Source organism: Danio rerio, chromosome 13 (genome assembly GCF_049306965.1).
Source record: "Danio rerio strain Tuebingen ecotype United States chromosome 13, GRCz12tu, whole genome shotgun sequence".
NCBI lineage: Eukaryota > Metazoa > Chordata > Actinopteri > Cypriniformes > Danionidae > Danio > Danio rerio.
The window spans coordinates 45562501-45582821 of record NC_133188.1 but is presented as its reverse complement, the minus strand read 5'-3'; the positions used below and the strand labels follow the sequence as shown (position 1 = coordinate 45582821).

The following is a 20321-nucleotide window of genomic DNA, read 5'->3' as shown; positions in this document are numbered from 1 at the left end:
GATAGATATATGTTTGTTTTAAAAACAGTGTTCAAATGTATCAACAGTTATGATTTTAAATTCTAGGCGTTATGGAACATTACACTTCAAAATAATATATATCAAACATCTCAAATCCAAGAGCGATCATGTTTATGTTCAGTCCAGGTTGAATGCAGACATGCGTGTTGATGGACTGTTTACAGATGAGCTCATGTCAACAAAGGAAGCAATGATTTCCAGATACTTCCACTTTTACTTACTTCCAGATGCTCCCAATTATAAATGTAAACTTTAATTAGTTGCACATCTGTGATTGTGCTTAATGCAGAGAAGAGTTTGAATGCAGTGAATGATAAAGCAATCTCAGAATAATGAGGTTTCTATTTCATTTAGAGGTGCACCTATCAATTTAAGAGACTAAAAAGCCAATAACAAATATACAGCCCATTCTATTTTTTTTTAACTCCACCCCTTCCATTTGGCCCTTGAAACAGAATGTGAAAGGGAAAGGCTTCAAATATTACCCCTAAGAAACTGGACAGACCTACAATACCTGCACACGTCATTGCAATGTCTTCATATAAGATCAACGGTGGCAACTGCTGTAGTTATTTCAGTTGCTGTGTTTTTTGGGTATTTATATTTAGGAAATCACTGAAGGCAATAATATCATGTTGTCATAGCCCTACACCTTCAAGCTAAAGAGCTTGAAGGGCTAAGGGGTAGAATTGGAATTAGGCCTAAGAGTGGTCACAAATGCTACTGTCCTGGCAGAACTGGCACTAGAGTTTTCACTTTTCCAAACTGAACAAATATTGAGCTAAGAGAATATTTTAACATTATTTAAACCATTGTATGAATAAGCCTTTGTGTTTGGGTAGTTTTTATTATCACGTTTAGAGGTTTGATTGGAGTTTTGGGCTCTGTTTACACTGATGCATTTTACTTTTACGTGTTCGTCAACACTATATTACTAAAAATTAGGCCCACCTGGAATCTGCGCGCACAGAATTCCGCATTGTCTGCAGGTTTTTAGTCCATCATTAATTCTGTTTATTTACTTGAGTAAATGTTTGTAAATCTATATTGATTCCGTTTTTTTTATTTTATTAATTTCAGTGATATTATTGACTAATGTGAAAATGTTCTTCTGATTTATGTACAATGCAGTTTGTACAGTAATATTTTCGTTTTTTTACTAGATAAATTATATGACAAACTTGCTTTATTTACCAAATAAAGTGAATCTAATTGGATTCGCATTTTAAACATTAAATAAAAGTTAAAAAGATATTTTTTATTTCATATATTAAGGTTTTAGTTTTGAAACTCCCAAAATAATTCAGCAGAAATCTGCAGACTTTTACTAAATTTCTCAGCAGAAATAGCAAAAAAATGTCTGCAGATTTCGTCTGGACCAACTGAAAATGTACATCACATGACCATACACACACTCTGGCATGTTCTCGGGTAATGTAAATTGCTTTGCCTGAGCACAAAGATAAGTTAATATATTTATTTATGTAACCATAATGTGCACTTACTCTGCGCGTTTGTCTGATTGCTTGACCTAATTTCCTTTACTGTATAAACTTATTGAACTTTATACTTTTATAATGGCCATTATATTCATGTTTTTGGTCACATTTTATTTTGATAGTCCGTTTGTTGAATTTGTTACATTTCATCTACGTGCCAACTAATTATCTTTAGATTATAAGTAGACTGTTAGGTTAGGATTAGGGTTAGAGTAAGTTGACATGTTCTTTCAAAATTTCTTATAGTCAGTTAAATGTCTGTTAAAGGAGCAGAATCAACAGATATTAAGCAGACAGTCTATTAATACTCAAGTTGTTTAGATGTTAGTATCAGCTCTCTGCAACTCTCACATGATCGCCCACTGAAGCTAAGCAGGGCTGCGCCCGGTCAGTACCTGGATGGGAGACCACATGGGAAAGCTTGGTTGCTTCCGGAAGTGTTGTTAGTGAGACCAGCAGGGGCACCCAACCTGCGGTCTGTGTGGGTCCTAATGCCCCAGTATAGTGACGGGAACTCTATACTGTTCAGTGAGCACCGTCTTTCGGATTAGACATTAAACCGAGGTCCCGACTCTCTGTGGTCATTAAAAATCCAGGGATGTCCTTCGAAAAAGAGTAGGGGTTTAACCCCAGGATCCTGGCCGAATCTGCCCAATGACTTCTGTCCATCGTGGCCTCGTAATAATCCCCATATCATATTTGGCTTCATCACTCTGTCTCCTCTCCATCAGTCAGGTCTGGCGCAAAATGGCTGCAGTTTCGTCATCCAGGTACTGGTAGTGGATGACGAGATTTCTTATCCCCCCTCCCCCCTCCCCATCCCAGAGCTGTGATAAAACAAAATGTTTGTGGCTGTTTTTTAAAAAGGGGAGGAACTACACTATGTTCCACCCTCTCTTAGTGTTTCTTTTGAAATTATGTCAAACATCGAACAAAAATGCATATTTCAAAGCACTTCACGGGACCTTTAATAAAGTGTAATTGTCTGACAAATTTAAACTTTTATAGTTTAAAAATTGAGTTGTTCTGCAAAAATATTTGTATAACATAATATATATATTAGCAATTACTCCTGAACTGATTTATACAGAACTGTTGGATGTATGCATAGTGTTTTAGGCAAGTAACTCTAATTAACTAAAAATTAAAACTAATCTCTTTTTTTTCTTTTTCACTGGTAATTTCACCCAATGCTGGCTGATTGTAGTATTGGTAACCTAGCAATCAATAGTAAACAAGGCAAGCATAATGGAGACAGCTGACTGGTCACTTGGGTGTAATGTTTACTATGTCAGAGTTTATTCAGCAAACGCATTTCCATCTTCCATTATTCGCATGAATCCATTCCCACACTGGTCCAAGACCCCCTCAATCATTTGTATGAAAACATTTAAATGCAAATTAAGAGATTTTAATTTGTGGGTTAGCATTCACTCATTTCTTATGCAATACTTCAAAGGGGGTCTTCCGATTCATATATTTGATAATTGCTGGAAAAAAAATTAGATTTTGATAGTTGTGATTTTTAGATGATCTCAGTATAGTATGTACTAATCAGTTTTTCCAGGATTTCGCTAGACTTTTTTTTTCCAGATTTTTGCACACTAAAATCACTGATTTTGCTGCGGCTCTTTATAAAATTTGCGACAATATTTACGACATTATTTTGTTGATTTGCTGTAAAAAATATAATTTAGATAAAGTTGTTCTTATATTCAGACATTCAAACATCTTCCTCAATAATTCTTTGCTAATTCTAAATGGTAAAATCATGTTAGCACCCAATGACTATCAAAGTACAATATTCGTCACAGTCAAATAAATAGTGCTAATGTTGTTTTCAAGTTATAGTTGCATTCTAATTCAGACTGAATATTCAAATTAGAGTAGTAAACAATATACATATGTGGCGTTTAGAAATGCAAGTCTCAGAGAACAGAATGCCATGACCAACCACAGTTAGCCGTAGTACTCGGGAAAATTCTCTGACTCAGGAAATACATTACTAGTAGGGGGCAGCCGAGCTTATTCTCAGTTGTGGCCAATTCTAAAGGCAGAGGACTTGATGCCGGGTGGCTGTTTCTCCGTCAAAGGTGAAAGTGTTTTCTTCCATGTTTTTTTATATTTGCTAAAATCTAATACAATGCTGTGCCTGGGATAATCATGTTTATTTTTTTCTGATAAGAGAAATAGTTTCATTTTAGACACAGTATCGCCGACAGATTGCACTATTATGTTTTTTGTTTTCTTTTTCATTCTTTTATAACCTATTTTAACTCATTTTAATTTGTTTTTATCTGTTTTTAATCATTTTTATTGTCTGCATTTTATGTTCCTAAACTTGTCTTGTTTATTCCTGTTTATGTAAAGCACTTTGAATTGCCACTGTGTATGAAATGTGCTATATAAATAAACTTACCTTGCCTTGCCACAGCCATGGCTCGAATATTACATTTTTGACTGTGAGCCTACATGCAAAACTTTTCACAGAGCTCAGTTCTTTGATTAGGCTAGTTACCAATAAACTGTTAACCCCAAAACGAATGGTAAAATACAGGTAAAAAACGAATTTTTAATGGCCCCATCTGTAGGGACCAACTTTACGTCAATAAAAATATACCTTAGACAAAAGTCTTTATTACATTTTTTTTATTCCTAGACCCTGACATTGGCCATTTTTGAAATGTTCTTTTATTAGGCTAGTTATCAATAAACTGTTGTTAAAATGAATGGTAAAATACTGGTTGTAATTTTATTTAATATAGTTTACAAAAATAAATAGAATAAAATTTAATAGCCTATATACACTGTAGGATAAATAAATATAACGTCTTTTTAAAATAAATCAATAGGCCTTTTCTGAAAAAATGTGGTAAAAACACACATTTTTAATGTCCCCATCTGTAGAGACTAACTTTAGGTCAATAAAAATATACCGCAGACAAAAGTCTGTATTACATATTTTTTTATTATTCCTAGAACCAGACATTGGCCTTTTCTTTGGGTTAATCCGTTTCTGTAATTTACGAAAAATCCATGGCATTTCAGAAAAAAATGTAAGGGTTTGTAAAATTTCGCGGAGTTTACTTGATTTTACAATAAATTCAACGACCGCTAAATCCTGGAAGGACTGATTAATTACCAGCACAGCTGCTTTGTTTGCTAAACTAGATAAAATTGTTATATTGTGTAAGCGCAGTGAAATTGCATTTTTATTCAGCCTGTTTACTGTTAAGTTTTTTTTTTACCGGTATGGTTTATATAGCATAATCCGAATCGAGATCGATCACTGATTGGCTGTATTGACTCAATGGTTGTATGTGTCAATGTAAGCATAATATTGGCTTCTGTCAAAGTCTGTGTTGTTAATCTTATCAGAAAGCAAAGGAAATGAAATGAGAAAACCACACACACACATTTCATAACATTCTCTGATACACGTCGCATTTTATCTTAGCTGTCAGCTGGATTTCCAAACACCACACACCTGCAGAGCTCTGGCAGGTGAGCTGGCAGCGGGAGAGAGTGGAGCTGAATGATAGATGCGTGTGGTGGGTTTTTATATGTTCGTGCGAGACCGAAATATTTGTGGTATCTCAGCGGTAGAGATCAGCAGAAAAGTCAAGTGGTACTGCAGAGAAACAAACCTGTCGCTCTGTCTGTCTCCAGGATCATCTAGATAAAGCCATTGAGCTGAAACCTGAAGATCCTCTGTCATATTACCTGCTGGGCCGCTGGTGTTATGCTGTAAGTAACAAAATTAGTGCTTAGTGTTTTGGATGTTCTTCACTTTATTAAATCCTGAGTCAGGAATTGTACCATCACAGAAGACATGGAAATACCCTCACCCCAAAAACTGAAGAAAAAACTACTAAACAATTATTTAATTTATTGAAATGTTGAACTGAAAGCTAATTCAGTGCCCAAAACATCTGTTGTTATTAATGATGACAACATTTGTTTTGCTTGGTATGATTAAGATGAACAGTTTTCAGTATTCTTCGATAAATAGAATGTTAAAAGAACAGCATTTTGAAACTATTTATTTATTTATTTAAGCAATTTATAGCAGTTTAACATTCTTTCCAGACACTTTTGATTTTAATGTATGCTTTCTTGAAGTTAATAAGTACATTTTTTAAATTACAATTTATATATATATATATATATATTAGTTTTTAATGTGAAAAAATAATAATTAGCATTATTTAGAATTAACTCTTTCCCCACCCTTAGTTTTTTATGATTATTTTTTACAAAATTGCTAAGGCCCTAGAACATTTTGTTGTGTGAATATTTGAACACACAAGTAAAAAAAAAAAGAAAGTCAACAAAGAAATACATGTATATTTGAAGTCATAATTATTAGCCCTCCTTCACTTTTTTTTTTTTTTTTTATATATTTCCAAAATGATGTTTAACAGAGCAAGAACATTTTCACAGTATGTTTGATAATATTTTGTCTTATTTGTCTTATTTCAGCTAGGATAAAAGCAGCTTTTATTAAAAAATAAATAATAAAAATTTTAGGCACAAATTTATTAGCCCATATTTGCTATATTTTTGTTCATTAGTCCACAGAACAAACCATCGTTATACAATAACTTGCTTAATTACCCTAACCTGCCAAGTTAACCTAATTAACCTAGTTAAGCCTTTAAATGCTCCCTTTAAGCTGTATAAAATGTCTTTAAAAAATCTAGTCAAATATTATTCACAGTCATCATGATAAAGAAAAACTAAATCGGTTATTAGAAATGAGTTATTTCAAACTATTATAGAAATATGTTGAAAAAATCTTTTCCCCCTTAAACAGAAATTGGGGAAAAAACAGGGGGCTAATAATTCAGGAGGGCTAATAGTTATGACTTCGATTGTATATATTTATTCTAAAGCAGATACACATGCCCCACACTTTATGCCACTGTGGGCCCAGATATCGGGGTGAAATGTGGGGCACGTGTGGGCCCCCCTTGGGACAGCCCAAAGGTGTGGGCTGACTGTGGGATAACCCGCTCTGATTAGTGTGGGATAGCCCACAGTCAGCCCACACTTTTGGGCTGTCCCAAAGGGGCCCCACACCTGCCCCACAGTGTGGGGCCCACACGTGCCCACGTGCACATTTCACGCCGGTATCTGGGCCCACTATATATGTAGTCTGAAATGTTTTGACCTCATAACTTTGCGCTACACTGTCATACAGACTTAAGTTTGGGCTCATTTAAGTCAAACTACCAATCTGCCAATCACTGATCACCATACAACTTACTAGCCACACCCTAGCAACCACATACGGCACCCTAGCAACTGTCCCATAGACTTCCATTGTAAAAAAACCTGCCATTTACTTACATTGGACATACTAACAACATACTAATCCATACTAGAAAAATGCTAACATTATACCAATCCTTACTAAAAAAAAAATACTAAACATGCTAATTCATACTAAATTCATGCTAACAACATGCTAGTTTATACTAGAAACATTCTAGCAACATGCTTCTTCACACTACAACCATAATAAATGGTTGTTATGTTAATGTTATTATCAATGATGACAGCATTTGTTTTGCCTAATATGATTAGGATGAATAGCTTTCAGGAATCTTCGATGAATCAAATGTTAAAAGAACAGGATTTTGAAACTTTTATTTATTTATTTAAACCATTTCTAGCAATCTAGCATTCATTTTGCAGACACTTTTGATTTTAATATATGCTTGCTTAAATATATGTGCTATTGAATATTTTGATAGCTTTAACTTTGATAGCTTTAACTAAACGTGTTCAAATAGTGCTATTTCACCCTTCAGGTGTTATTAGATGCACGTATTCTGTATTTACAGAGGACGTGTAATAGCGCCCCTTTCTGAATAGCAGTGCAAACATGGAATACCGGAACAATCCATCAATGGGAAGGAAACATTGTGTCACAAATGACAGATAATTCTATCAACGGCAGCTAAAACCTGAATTGTCTTATTCAGTTAGCTTCTCACGAGGATTGACTTTAAAGACTGTATCTTGAGTTAACCTTGGTTTGAGGGTGTTTTCATTCTCTTATATGGTGATTTTTAAGTCCTAATTTGGCCACAACTTTCATCAAACGGAATGATTTTTGGTGACAAATCATATTTTGACACATATTTTGGGAAAATGCTTTAGAAAATTAAAAGAAAAAAATCAACAATACACTCTGCGAGAATTGTCTAATCTTTTGTTATGTTTGTGGCTGTTGTTGTCCCATCGAGTTCCATGATAATGACATTTTTTGATTGCAAAGCCATGACAGCATATAATCATGCATTCTTGATGCTTGTTGCTGGATTTTCCTGTTGGAAAGAGGTACAATTTGTCATTTTTATTATTGATCATCAGTTGCAGTGCAAAAAAAAAATTGGTTTCTGCCTTCTATATGGCGTATTGTGTGTGTGCGCGTGTGTGTGTGTGTGTGTGTGTGTGTGTGTGTGTGTGTGTGTGTGTGTGTGTGTGTGTGTGGGAGGGAGGGAGAGATAGAAAGAGAGAGAGAGAGAGAGAGAGAGAGAGAGACTGTTGCACACTTATCTTGATATGTCAGTAAAAATCAAAATAAGCAGTTCAGCCCTCAGAACATAGTAAACAGAGTAAGTGTATTTGTTCACACACTGTTATCTGCCGCTTTACTCCACAGAACTACATATAAAAGCCAGAGACTTTTTTATGCACCGGCCTATTTAAAAGGATAATGCTGCCAACTGATGATCAACAGTAAAATTGACACATTTTACCTCTTCCCAACAGGGAAAACCAGCAACAATCAAGAATGCTTGATTAAATGCTGCCATGGCTTTGCAATTAAAAAAAGTCATTATTATGGAAGTCAATGGAGCAAAAACAGCAACTAACATAACAAAAGGGTAGCCAATTTAAACAGTACTCAAGGGTTAAACAATTATCTAAAATGTTAATGTTTTATATTAAAAAGGTATTATTGTCCAGCCTCCAGATTGTCCATAAACATGTATTGTGTGCAGGTGTCACAGTGTACGTGGATTGAGAGAAAAATCGCTGCTACTCTGTTTGGAGAACCGCCCAGTGCCACCGTCCAGGACGCCCTGCAGAACTTCCTCAAGGTGCGATGACTGGGCCAAACTAAAAAAACAAAACAGTTTATGAAATGTATCAAATCATTATCATTTAAATGGTAAATGGACACTTATTTTACATTTATCAAAGAAATACTAAGATGATGAGATAATAAAATACCTCTATTTGTTTTTAATTTGGTTAATTTCTAAAATTAACACCCATTTGTTCATCCATTTTTATCAAGACGTGTTAATTGTATTTTGTTAGGCATGTCACAATCTATTTTTATCTATTTTTTGTTGTATGATATATTCCTCTTAAATATATTGAGATAAATCATATTATTGTCATTTTAAGGCCTTTTTATGCCACTTACTATATAATGCCATAGTGCCAATGTATTATCTTCATAATGCATGTAAACTCTCCAAAGAGCACATAATATTTTAATCTTAAGGATATTTCATTTAATTAAAGTCATTTTAACAATTTAATTATTAGGCATTAGGGGTGTCACGATTTAGATTTTTAATCGAAATCGATCGAAATTTATGCTCAATTTCGATTATCGAATCAAAAAATAGATTCATCGATGCTGCCACGCCCCCATGTCACGTCAGCTTGGCTTGCCAAGCGGGAAAAAACAGGCTTGTTGAAGTGCTTGTTAAACTGCAGAAGCAGGAGACCCATCGACAGAACTTAAACCCTCTCCTCTTTCAATGAAGTCACCGGTGTGTAAGCATTTTGGATTTCCAGTGAGTTATGTTGACAATGTTCGTGTTGTCGTCAAAAAAAACACAGTTTTGCAAGCCCTGCTATGTACGTATTATGTACGGTTCGTCCAATAGACAACACCGGCATCGCGATCTTCCGCCCGCCCCCGTTGCTAATCCTGTTGTAATACTGTTGGCTGGTTCCTGTTGGTTGTGCGTCTTTTTTACCGACGCCATTATAACGACACAGATCACTGCCTATTCACGAGTCCCACAGAAAAAGTGATTGACAGGTGGTAATCATGTGTGTTTCTTACCTTTATTCATTTACTGTATGATTTTGTTTATGGGTAAAACAAAGACCATGCAGGTCAATTAGTTTAAACGGTAGGCTACAAATAATTAATTGGTCATTAATTAATTCATTATTCATAATCGAAAATCGAATCGAATCGTGCCTTTAGAATCGAAAATGTAATCGAATCGAAGATTTGGAGGATCGTGACACCCTTATTAGGCATGAGTCAGAATGTGAAAAATCTTATCCTAAATAATAATAATAATACTAATTCCTTACATTTATATAGCGCATTTCTGGCCACTCAAAGCACTTTACACAAGGGGGGGGGTTGGGGGTCATTCACCACCAGTGCGCAGCATCCACCTGGATGACACGCCGGCAGCCATTTTACGCCAGACCGCACAACAGCTGATTGGTGAAGAGGAGACAGAGTGATGAAGCCAATTATGATATGGGTAGGGTTAGGAGGCCTTGATGGACAGAGGCCAGTGGGCAGATTTGGCCAGGATGCCAGGGTTAAACCCCTACTCTTTTCGAAGGACATCCTGGGATTTTTAACGACCACAGAGAGTCGGGACCTCGGTTTAACGTCTCATTTGAAAGACGGCGCTCACTGAGCAGTATAGCGTCCCCGTCACTATACTGGGGCATTAGGACCCACTCAGACCGCAGGTTGGGCACCCCCTGTTGGCCACACCACTTCCGGCAGCAACCAAGCTTTCCCATGTGGTCTCCCATCAAGGTACTGACCGGACGCAGCCCTGCTTAGCTTCAGTGGGCGATCATGTGAAAGTTGCAGAGAGCTGATACTAACATCTAAACAACTTTGTTTGGTAACACTTTATTTTGATGGTCCATTTGAGTAATAGTAGACTGTCTGCTTAATATCTGTTGATACTGCTCTTTCAACAGACATTTAACTTGGCTTCAGTGGGCGATCATGTGAGAGTTGCAGAGAGCTAGATGCTGGCTTTTAAAATAATAATAATAATAATAGTAATAATAATAGTAATGATAATGATGATAATAATAATAATAATAATAATAATTAATAAATAAATAATAAATGTAATTAAAAAGTGCATGGTAAAAAAGTAACAGAGTCTGCAATATCTGCTACCAGATTTAGTTTTAGTTGTCAGACACTCACATAAAATATACTAAAGTAATTTATAGTAAATGCTATAGTTTTTTAACCATACTGACACTAACACCTCTAATAGAGATTGAGATGTTACACAATCATCTAAAATATGGCCAGAATTGTTTTTTTTTTTTTACGTAGGTCATATAAGTGCGATAAGTGCATATATTGATTATTGTGACAGGCCTATATCTTTTGCTTTTGCTGCTTCAACAAGCTCACCAATAAACTCCTTCAATCCAACTTTCCAGCATACGTTGTGCAGAGTATTGCATAGCATTTGCTGCAGAAGGATTTGTCTTAAGGGGTCCCTGTGTAAACCGCAATCCCCTGTTGATTTATGAAAGAGCCTGACCTGTGCTCCTACATTCAGTGTTTGTACATAAATGGCCTTCTAATCTGATGTTCTCCTTTGTATCTCACCCATCAGTTCTTGTTTAAGAGGTCTGTGCTGAGACTTGTTTTACCCTGCCAAGACAACATAACATTCTGGAAAGTTTAAGTGTGACTGATTAAACAAGAGAAACACAATTAAGTCATTAATTAATGCTTTAATTTTGAACATGAATAAGTTAATTATTATAAAGCAAATATTATCCAAATAGCATGATTCATCTTTAAACACACACACACACACACACACACACACACACACACACAATGAACTCCCTTCATCCAGCTTTATGTGCTACGTGACCAGAAGTAAAGCATGTGGAAACCCCCTTCATTGAAGTGGAATTTTGGCTTTACCTGTTGCTAGAACAGTAAAATCAACCATAGCTACAGCCATCAATCTTCTTACATAAACATATTTAGTTGTAGGTAACATAACTGCTATTTGACAGTAAAGACTGTATAAAATATATATATATGTGTGTTTGATTAATTTCAGACCCAAGCATGCTTATTTTTGGTGTAAATAATATTTAGAAGAGTTATATTAGCATAAATAAAATTCAGAAATCTTTTTTCATTATTTTTTAGATTTAAAATGTACAAAAGGAACGCTTCAGTACTCAATGTGAAAACATGATTACTGCAAATTGCACAAAAAAAGTTTCCACAAACCGTGGTATTTTGCAATTGTACAGTGCACAAAAAAAAAAAACATGAATGAAAAAATAATGAAAATGACAACAAAAAATGGGTTTTTGCAAATAAACTTCATGCTTTAAATAGGAAGCTTTGTTGGTTTTATATAATAAGGATTTTTTTCAATGTGCAAATCATTACTTAATAAATGAAATTAAAAAATAAAACATTTAAATAAATAAATATACAGTGCATCCGGAAAGTATTCATAGCAGTTTTCCACTTTTTTCTATGTTACAACCTTATTCCAAAATGGATTAAATTCAATTATTTAATAACATTTTACACACAATACCCCATATTGACAATGTGTAAGAATATTTTTTGAAATTGTTGCAAATTTATTAAAAGTTAAAAAAAATCACTTGTACATCAGTATTCACAGCCTTTGGAGTGAAGCTCTAAATTGAGCTCAGGTACATTCTGTTTCCACTGATCATTCTTGAGATGTTTCAGCAGCTTATTGAAGTTCACCTGTGATTTATTCAGTTGATTGGGCATGATTTAAAAGGCATACACCTGTCTATATAAGGTCCCAGGGTTGACAGTGCATGTCAAAGCACAAACCAAGCATAAAGACAAAGAAATTGTCTGTAGACCTCCGAGACAGGATTGTCTCGAGGGACAAGCCTGGGGAAGGTTTCAGAAAAATTTCTGCTGCTCCAAAAGTTCCAATGAGCACAGTGGCCTCCATCATTGGTAAGTAGACGGTGTTTGGAATCACCAGGACTCTTCCTAGTGCTGGCCGGCCATCTAAGCCGAGTGATCGGGGGAAAAAGGCCTTAGTCAGGGAGCTGATCAATAAACCCAATGGTCACTCTGTCTGAGCTCCTGTGTTCTTCTGTGGAGAGAGGAGAACCTTACAGAAGGACAACCATCTGTGCAGCAATCCACCAATCAGGCATGTATGGTAGAGTGGCCAGACAGAAGCCAGACCATAATAAACAAAACTGTCTGATCTGACTAAAATTGAATTCTTTGAAGTGAATGCCATAAGTTATGTTTGGAGAAAATCAGGCAGTGTCATCACCAGGCTAATACCATCCCTACAATGAAGCATGGGGGTGGCAGCATCATGCATTGGGGATGTTGTTTTTTTGCAGCAGGAACTGGATGACTAGTCAGGATAGAAAGAAAGATGAATGCAGCAATGTACAAAGACATCCTAAATGAAAACCTGCCTCAGAGTGCTCTTGACCTCAGACTGGAGTGATGGTTCATCTTCCAGTAGGAAAACGACCCAAAGCACACTGCCAAAATATCAATGGAGTGGCTTCACTACAACTCAGAAAATGGCTGTACATCGTCGCTTCCCATCCAACCTGATAGAGCTTGAGAGGTACTGCAAAGGGGAATGGGCAAAAATTCCCAAAGGCAGGTGTGCAAAGCTTGTTGCATCATATTTAAAAAGATTTAAGGCTGTTATTGCTGCCAAAGGTGCATCAACAAAGTATTGAGCAAAGGCTATGAATACTTCTGTACATGTGATTTTCCAGCTTTTTTATTTTTAAAAGATTTGCAACAATTTCAAAAAAATTTTTTAACATTGTCATTATGGGGAATTGTGTGTAGAATTTAGAGGAAATAAATGAATTGAATCCATTTTGGAATAAGGCTGTAATATAAAAAAGTGAAGCGCTATGAATACTTTCCAGATGCACTGTACTGCATATATACTGAGCTATATATAATTTTACATATTTTTTTATTGATGTTTTACCGCTATTTTTTGTCATCCATTGCATTGTGTTGTGTTTAAAGTTTAATGAAAGTCTACATTTATTATTAAAGTCTGTACATATATTTTTAATCCTTTAATACATATCCTTCACTTTTGGAAATATAGTAACAAAAGCTGTCCTGGTGGCAGTACCTTTTCAAAGGTAACTGTGCACATTTTTAAAAATTAAGTCAACTTAACAGTTTAAAGTTACAGTTGGTTTCATTTTTTTTTCAAGTCAATTTGTCGCTATTAAGGCAACAAGTAATCAATCACTTTTTACAGAAATTTGTACTCTCAAAAAAATGACTTTTACTGCTTGTTCAAACTACTTGTATTCAAAATGAATTCAAAAACACAGTTCCTATTTTTTATTATTATTATTATTTATTTTATTATTTTTTTTTTTGGAGGGTGAGGGGGGCAACTTCATTTTTTGATGTTCAATCAACATGAAGGAATTGTTTGGAAACCAGGGTTTTTTTTTTTACAGTATACCTAAAAAGGCTTCATAGTAGTACCTAATGATACATATTAGTACAAAAGTGTAACTTTTACAAGGACACTGCCCAGGTGACAACTTTTGTCCCTTTATTTTTGAGAGTGTTTAATATTTTCTTGTCCAGCAGTCAATAGTAGCTGAAAGCAATGTAGAAATCATGCAAATCTGCCTATCAAATGGCGTTTGCACCCTGGTGAACCCTGGTACAGTATAGGCTACTGCAGTGTTTATATATTGAGTCATTGCCTAAGTCTCGTAAATGTCAAAATCGTTATTTATTGCTCTGATTATAGTGTGGAGGTTTACAACCTGCCTTGGTAATTGTTTAATATCTCATTTAACACGCAAAGTGTTGGAGGACTCTCACTCGATGTTTACCTGGCAGGAGCAGTCCTTCTGTCAAGAGAGATGTGTTTTCATGAGCTCATTTCTCCAACTCTACCTGAAATGTAAAGAATCCGGTTACACAAACAGCTCAAGAGTCTGCGGTCAACTAAGTTCGTTCTGACTGTGAATGACAGATGTTTACTTGCTCTCTCCTATGTTTCATTCTACAGGCAGAAGAGATCAGTCCCAAGTACTCCAAATTTAACTACGTGTTTTTAGCTAAGGTAATGACTCTTTTGGTTTAACACCTTGACTTGAAGCAGTTGTTCAGCCAAACATAAATATTCTGTGATTATTTTTTCACTCTCCATTTGTTCCAAACCTGTTTGAGTTTCTTTTTGTCTGTTGAAAGCAAAAAAAAAAAAAAAAAAAAAAAAAAAAAAAAAAAAAAAAAAAAAAAATTTCGAAGAATGCTGGAACTGTTGGCAGCAGTTTCTGGCACTCTTCAAAATATCATCTTTTAAGTAAATGAGTACATTTTTATTTTGGGGTAAATTATGTCTTTTGAAGAGCGGGTCATCATTGCTTTTATTCTTGTGCTGTATGGACTATCTAATAAATATCTAATATATATATATATATATATATATATATATATATATATATATATATATATATATATATATATATATATATATATATATATATATATATATATAGTTGTTATCATATATTTAATAATGCATTACTAATAAAGCATTATTAAATATATGTAAGCATATATTTAACAAAGCATTATTAGGCAAATCAAGTTTAGCAATATAACACATTTCAATTGTAATTCAAAGTGCTTTACATAAACAGGAATAAAAGAAACAAGTGTAATAAAATAAAAACAACAAAGAATAAAAAAAATTAAAAACAGTTTCAAATGTGTTAAAACAGGTTTTAAAGGAATGGAAAAGAAAAGAAAGACATACTAGTGTGATCTGTCGCTGTTATACTATTAATAATTCATACTAATAAAGTATTATTAGTATTAAAACTGGCAGTAAAAGTGACCTGCCGTAAAAAAATAAAATATCCAAATGTTTCAAAGTGTGCAACTTATTTGTTCATCATTTAATAAATAATTAACCTTGACCTTGGTCATATAGCAAATGATGACTCAATTTTCATTTATAATAATATTGACTCTTAAAAAAATACATTTACATGTTTTGTTTACTCTGTCACAGTTACATAATGGTTCCCAGCTATAGCACTATTTAACATTTTTTATTGTGATTTACCATTTACTCTAATGTATATGTGCTCAGTACTATTTTTATTGACTTAATTTCAGTATTTGTTGTTGACTGATGCACTGTCAGTTTGTTTGTGCGTGCGTGTGTGCTACCTGACAAAAATCTTGTCATCGATCCCAGTTGTAAGAGCAACAAATAATATCTTGACTTTTAGTTGATCATTTGGAAAAGTGGCAGAAGGTTTATTTTTTAGATGAATCATCTGTTGAACTGCATCCCAATCATCACAAATACTGCAGAAGACCTATTGAAACCCACATGGACCCAAGATTCTGACAGAAATCAGTCAAGTTTGGTGAAGGTAAAATCATGGTTTGGGGTTACATTCAATATTGGGGCATATGAGAATTCTGCAGAGTGGATAGCAACATTAACAGCCTGAGGTATCAAGACGTGTGCTGCCAAGTGACAAGACTTTTGTCTAAGCCAAGTCAGAGCTCACTGTCCTAATTAAATAATGAAAAATCAAGCCATGATCATATTTTTTTTAGTAAGATAAGCGTAATCTAGAGGCCTTTGCCTTTCATATGTGCCGCTTCTGATGCCAAATGATCAACTAGAAGTCCAGTTATTATTTGTTGTTCCTAAAACTTGGATAGGCGCCTGGACTTTTGACAAAGTGTACAAAGACATTAAAATGTTACACAAAAACCTTTTAAATGATGCTGCTTTTTATATTATTTTGCTCTGCTATGTATGCAAAAATATTAAGCTGCACAAATGTTTTCAACGTTTTTAATTGCAAGAAATGTTTCAACAGTGGTTTTAAATGGAACATTTTTTTAAAATTCTTCTACCATCTCTAGATCAAGAGATCTCAAGAGCTCAAGATATCTTAGAAGGCGACATAATTTTGCTTTCATACAATAGTCAACACATGTATGCTCTCTCACAGGGGGCTCAATAAATATTGCAGCATAGCCACTAAAGCCTAACAGGGACATCTGGAACTTGCTTTTCTGTCATTTCACCTTTGTCCCTTTTCTTGTCAGTGTTATAAAGACTTAGGCCAGAGGAGTGTTGCTCAACAGATGTGTGACGCTGCCTCTACCATAAGCGTCGTGACTAAAGAGGTCTTTTTTTTTCTTCTTTACATCAATCGCATTTCTTTGAAATTTGAGTCTTCTTTGTAGTAACACAATTGTTTTTGCTCTTTCTCTAAAGGATGAGGAGGCACAGAAGGAGCTGGACTCTCTTGTAGCATCACTTTAAGTCAACAACAAAATGGGGCACAATTTGTCTGTCTTGGTGTTTTGTTGTCTTCTGGATTCGACTAGACTGTGACTGGTTAATCAACAAACCAACATATCAACTGTTAATGGTGGTCGGGTCACATGGTTTATTATGTCTTCATTAAAAGGGAGCCGTGATTAGTTTGTTTAACTTTATGCACAATGTTATGGTTATAATTATTCAACTTTTTATATTACAGTTCTCTCCTGCAATTTAACAGAATTTTGAGTTTGCATTTCACAATTTTAAATGCTAAAGTCCAAGTTTAAATCTCACAATTTTGACTCACAGAATTTATATACACTACTGGTGAAAGGTTTGGGGTCAGTAGGATTTTTAAATGTTTTTAAAAAAGCTTCTCCTGCTCACCAAGGCAAGAACACATTGTAAAATGTTATTGCACTACAAAATAACTGTTCAAAAGTGGTTTATAACTAGGGCCAGACGGAATCTGCGGATGTTTTTTGCTATTTCTGCAGAGAATTTTGGTAAAAATCTGCGGATTTCTGTGGAATTATTTTGGAAGTTTCATAACTAAAACCTTAATATGTGAAAATCTTGTTAATTTTTATTTAATGTTTCAAATGCAAATCCAGATTCAATTCATTTGGTAAACAAAGCAAGTCTCTCATATAATATATCTACTAAAAGACTATAAACATTACTTTACAAACTGCTTTGTACATAAATCAGATGAATATTTTCATATTAGTCAATAATATTACTACTTAATTTAAAAACTGAATAAATAAAGATTTACACACATTTATTCAAGTAAATTAACAGAATTAATGATAGGCTAAAAATCTGCTGAAATCTGTGGAAAATCTGCGGAATTCTGCGTGCACAGATTCCGTGTTTGGCAACTTAGAATTTAACTTAATAATTTATTACAGTGGTTTTAATGATGAATTTTCAGCTTAATGATACTTCGGAAATTACTCTAATATTATATAATATTGTCATTATTATTAATATTTGAGTTATTTATGTTAATAGTAGGGGTGTCACGGTGGCGCAGTGGGTAGCACAATCGCCTCACAGCAAGAAGGTCGCTGGTTCGAAGGTCGCTCGAGCCTGGCAATTCTGTGTGGATTTTGCATGTTCTCCTCGTGTTGAAGTCCAAAGACATGGGGTATAGGTGAATTGGAAAGGCTAAACTGTTCATAGTGTATCTGTGTGGGTGTTTCCCAGTGATGGGTTGCAGCTGAAAGGGCATCCGCTGTGTAAAACATATGCTGGATAAGTTGGCGGTTCATTCCGCTGTGTCGACCTCAGATTAATAAAGGGTCTAAGCCAAAAAAACAAATAAATGAATTAATGAATGCTAATACTAATAGAATCAGTAATGACTGGACTTGAATTTTATTTGAAAATACATGCAATAAGTGATAAATAAATATTTAATAAATAAGTGTATATTTTTATTTACATTTAATAAATGCCACCTTGATGCACAGATTCATTTTCTTTAAAAAAAAAAAGCAAAAAAAAAAGCATGAAAACTAACTGACCCCAAACTTTTGACCGGTAGTGTATATTTTTTGTCATTCATATTTAAATAATTTCAGACTTGTTCTTATTATCCTAAAACTAGTAATAAAATTAATAAAATAATTTTGCAATGCTACAACCTTTGTTATACATTTTCCTTGCAATAATAAGCAATTTACATCATATATTTTTGCCTTTTTTTATTTTCCTCGTACTTTTACACTTGTTTTATTTAAAGCTTGTATAATTTTATGCATGTGTGCATAGAGAATCAGTACTGTGAAATGTAAACTGATAATTCTGAAAGAAGGTAAAGTCTGAATTGTGAAATAAAACGTTTCACATTTTGAATTGCAAAGCAGGAACAAACTTCTATACTAAATACTGTATGTTAAGCAAACCTTTATTTTTTATTTTTCTTATTTTTTTCCCTGGAAATACTTGCAATACACAACATTTGTCACATATTGACAACATCTCAGCATCCAACACAATCTCACAGCAATTCATAACTTTAATTTAGTGGCTAATTCCTATTTTGTACAATCACATTCATACATTTTAGTATGTTTTGCTTGTCCCTCAATGAGAGTTGGGTTTAGGGGTGGGGTTTGGAGGACATGCTTCCTTTTAAATCATTTATTTTTCCTACCAATGAAATTTGTACAAATTAGCCATTTTTTTTGACAATTCATAAAATAGTTATGTTTTCTTGTGAGATCGGGCTGGACTATCAACGGCTGCTCTTTGAATTGATTTTTTAATGATTAGTAATATCTTCAACAACAAAAAAGCTACATTATAAACATTTTTATTGTGTTTTATATTTTGTACAAAGGCTAAGGTAAAAGAAGAGTTAAATTGCAGTACAGATTTCTTCCAACAGGCTTTAAAATGGCCTGTATTCTGTGACGGTGGCTAGTTAAATGTTAGTGATGCTGTATGAAACTATTAGATTGTTTTATAAACTTTAGTCCAAACACAGCACGACTATTAAAGTTCTGCTTGTGGATCACATCCTAACAAAACTTCCTTGGAAGAATTCGGTATTAAAGCTGTGGATATTACAAATCTGAGGTGTGAAACCTCTTGTATTCTAAACCTTTTGGTTGCATGGGCTTCAATCAAAAGTTTCTATTGGTGTAATCTGTATTACTGTATATGATTTAGTTAGATTGCTTGTGTACATTTTAATGAATCTACATTATTTACATTTTTATTTTGACCAAAGATGACTGCTAAAGCTCTGTCAGAGAGATTTTGGGGGCCAGATGTTTTTATTTTTGTCTGTATATTATCATCCAACATAATGAATGTAATAATGTTGTATGTTTACATACAGTATTGCACTCTCTGTATATGGTACATTGTAGATTATTTGGTATCTGCATAGAACGCTAACATTGTAAGGATGTTTATGAAATTCATAACCTTATCAATGCTGCTCATTATAATATTAAATAAGAAGAATTCTGAAGTGAAATCATTTGGTTAATTGTATTGCTACTTCATGATTCTTATACTGAATGAATTTCATGAATTTTAATCGGCAAACAACACATTAACTATGTTTTTTTTGTCTATCAATTCACATTATTGTTTTATGCGTTAACGTTTAGTTGATTTGTTGTTTTTATGTTAAACTTTACACATCTGAACATCTTTGTACTCGGCAGCTTAATGTATAAGATGTTAACATGAGATAAATGCTAATGCTAACCCTACAAAAAAATAAAAATAAAAAATAGCTTAAACCAGCCCTGTTTTAGAGGTTTTTTGGCCATTTCCGGGCTGGTCAGGCTGTAAAAAGACCAGCTTAAACCAGCTTGACCAGCCTGGTTTAAGCTGGACATAGCTGGTTTTGGTTAGGCTGGTTTTACCTGGTCACCTCTTATCC

General features: G+C 34.2%; 1 protein-coding gene across 2 annotated transcripts in view; it reads left to right on the top strand.

Moving 5' to 3' along the window:
* Nucleotides 1-17969, top strand: part of rmdn2 (regulator of microtubule dynamics 2) — a 62505-nt gene extending 44536 nt beyond the window's left edge. For both annotated transcript variants that reach the window (XM_073920285.1, XM_073920283.1), the window contains exons 7-11: nt 5190-5267; nt 8537-8635; nt 14621-14674; nt 16690-16770; nt 16862-17969. In XM_073920285.1, coding sequence (XP_073776386.1) covers nt 5190-5267; nt 8537-8635; nt 14621-14674; nt 16690-16770; nt 16862-16909 — 360 coding nt within the window. In that variant the 3' untranslated portion in view covers nt 16910-17969. The remainder of the gene's footprint in view (nt 1-5189; nt 5268-8536; nt 8636-14620; nt 14675-16689; nt 16771-16861) is intronic.
* The last annotated feature ends 2352 nt before the right edge of the window (nt 17970-20321 follow it).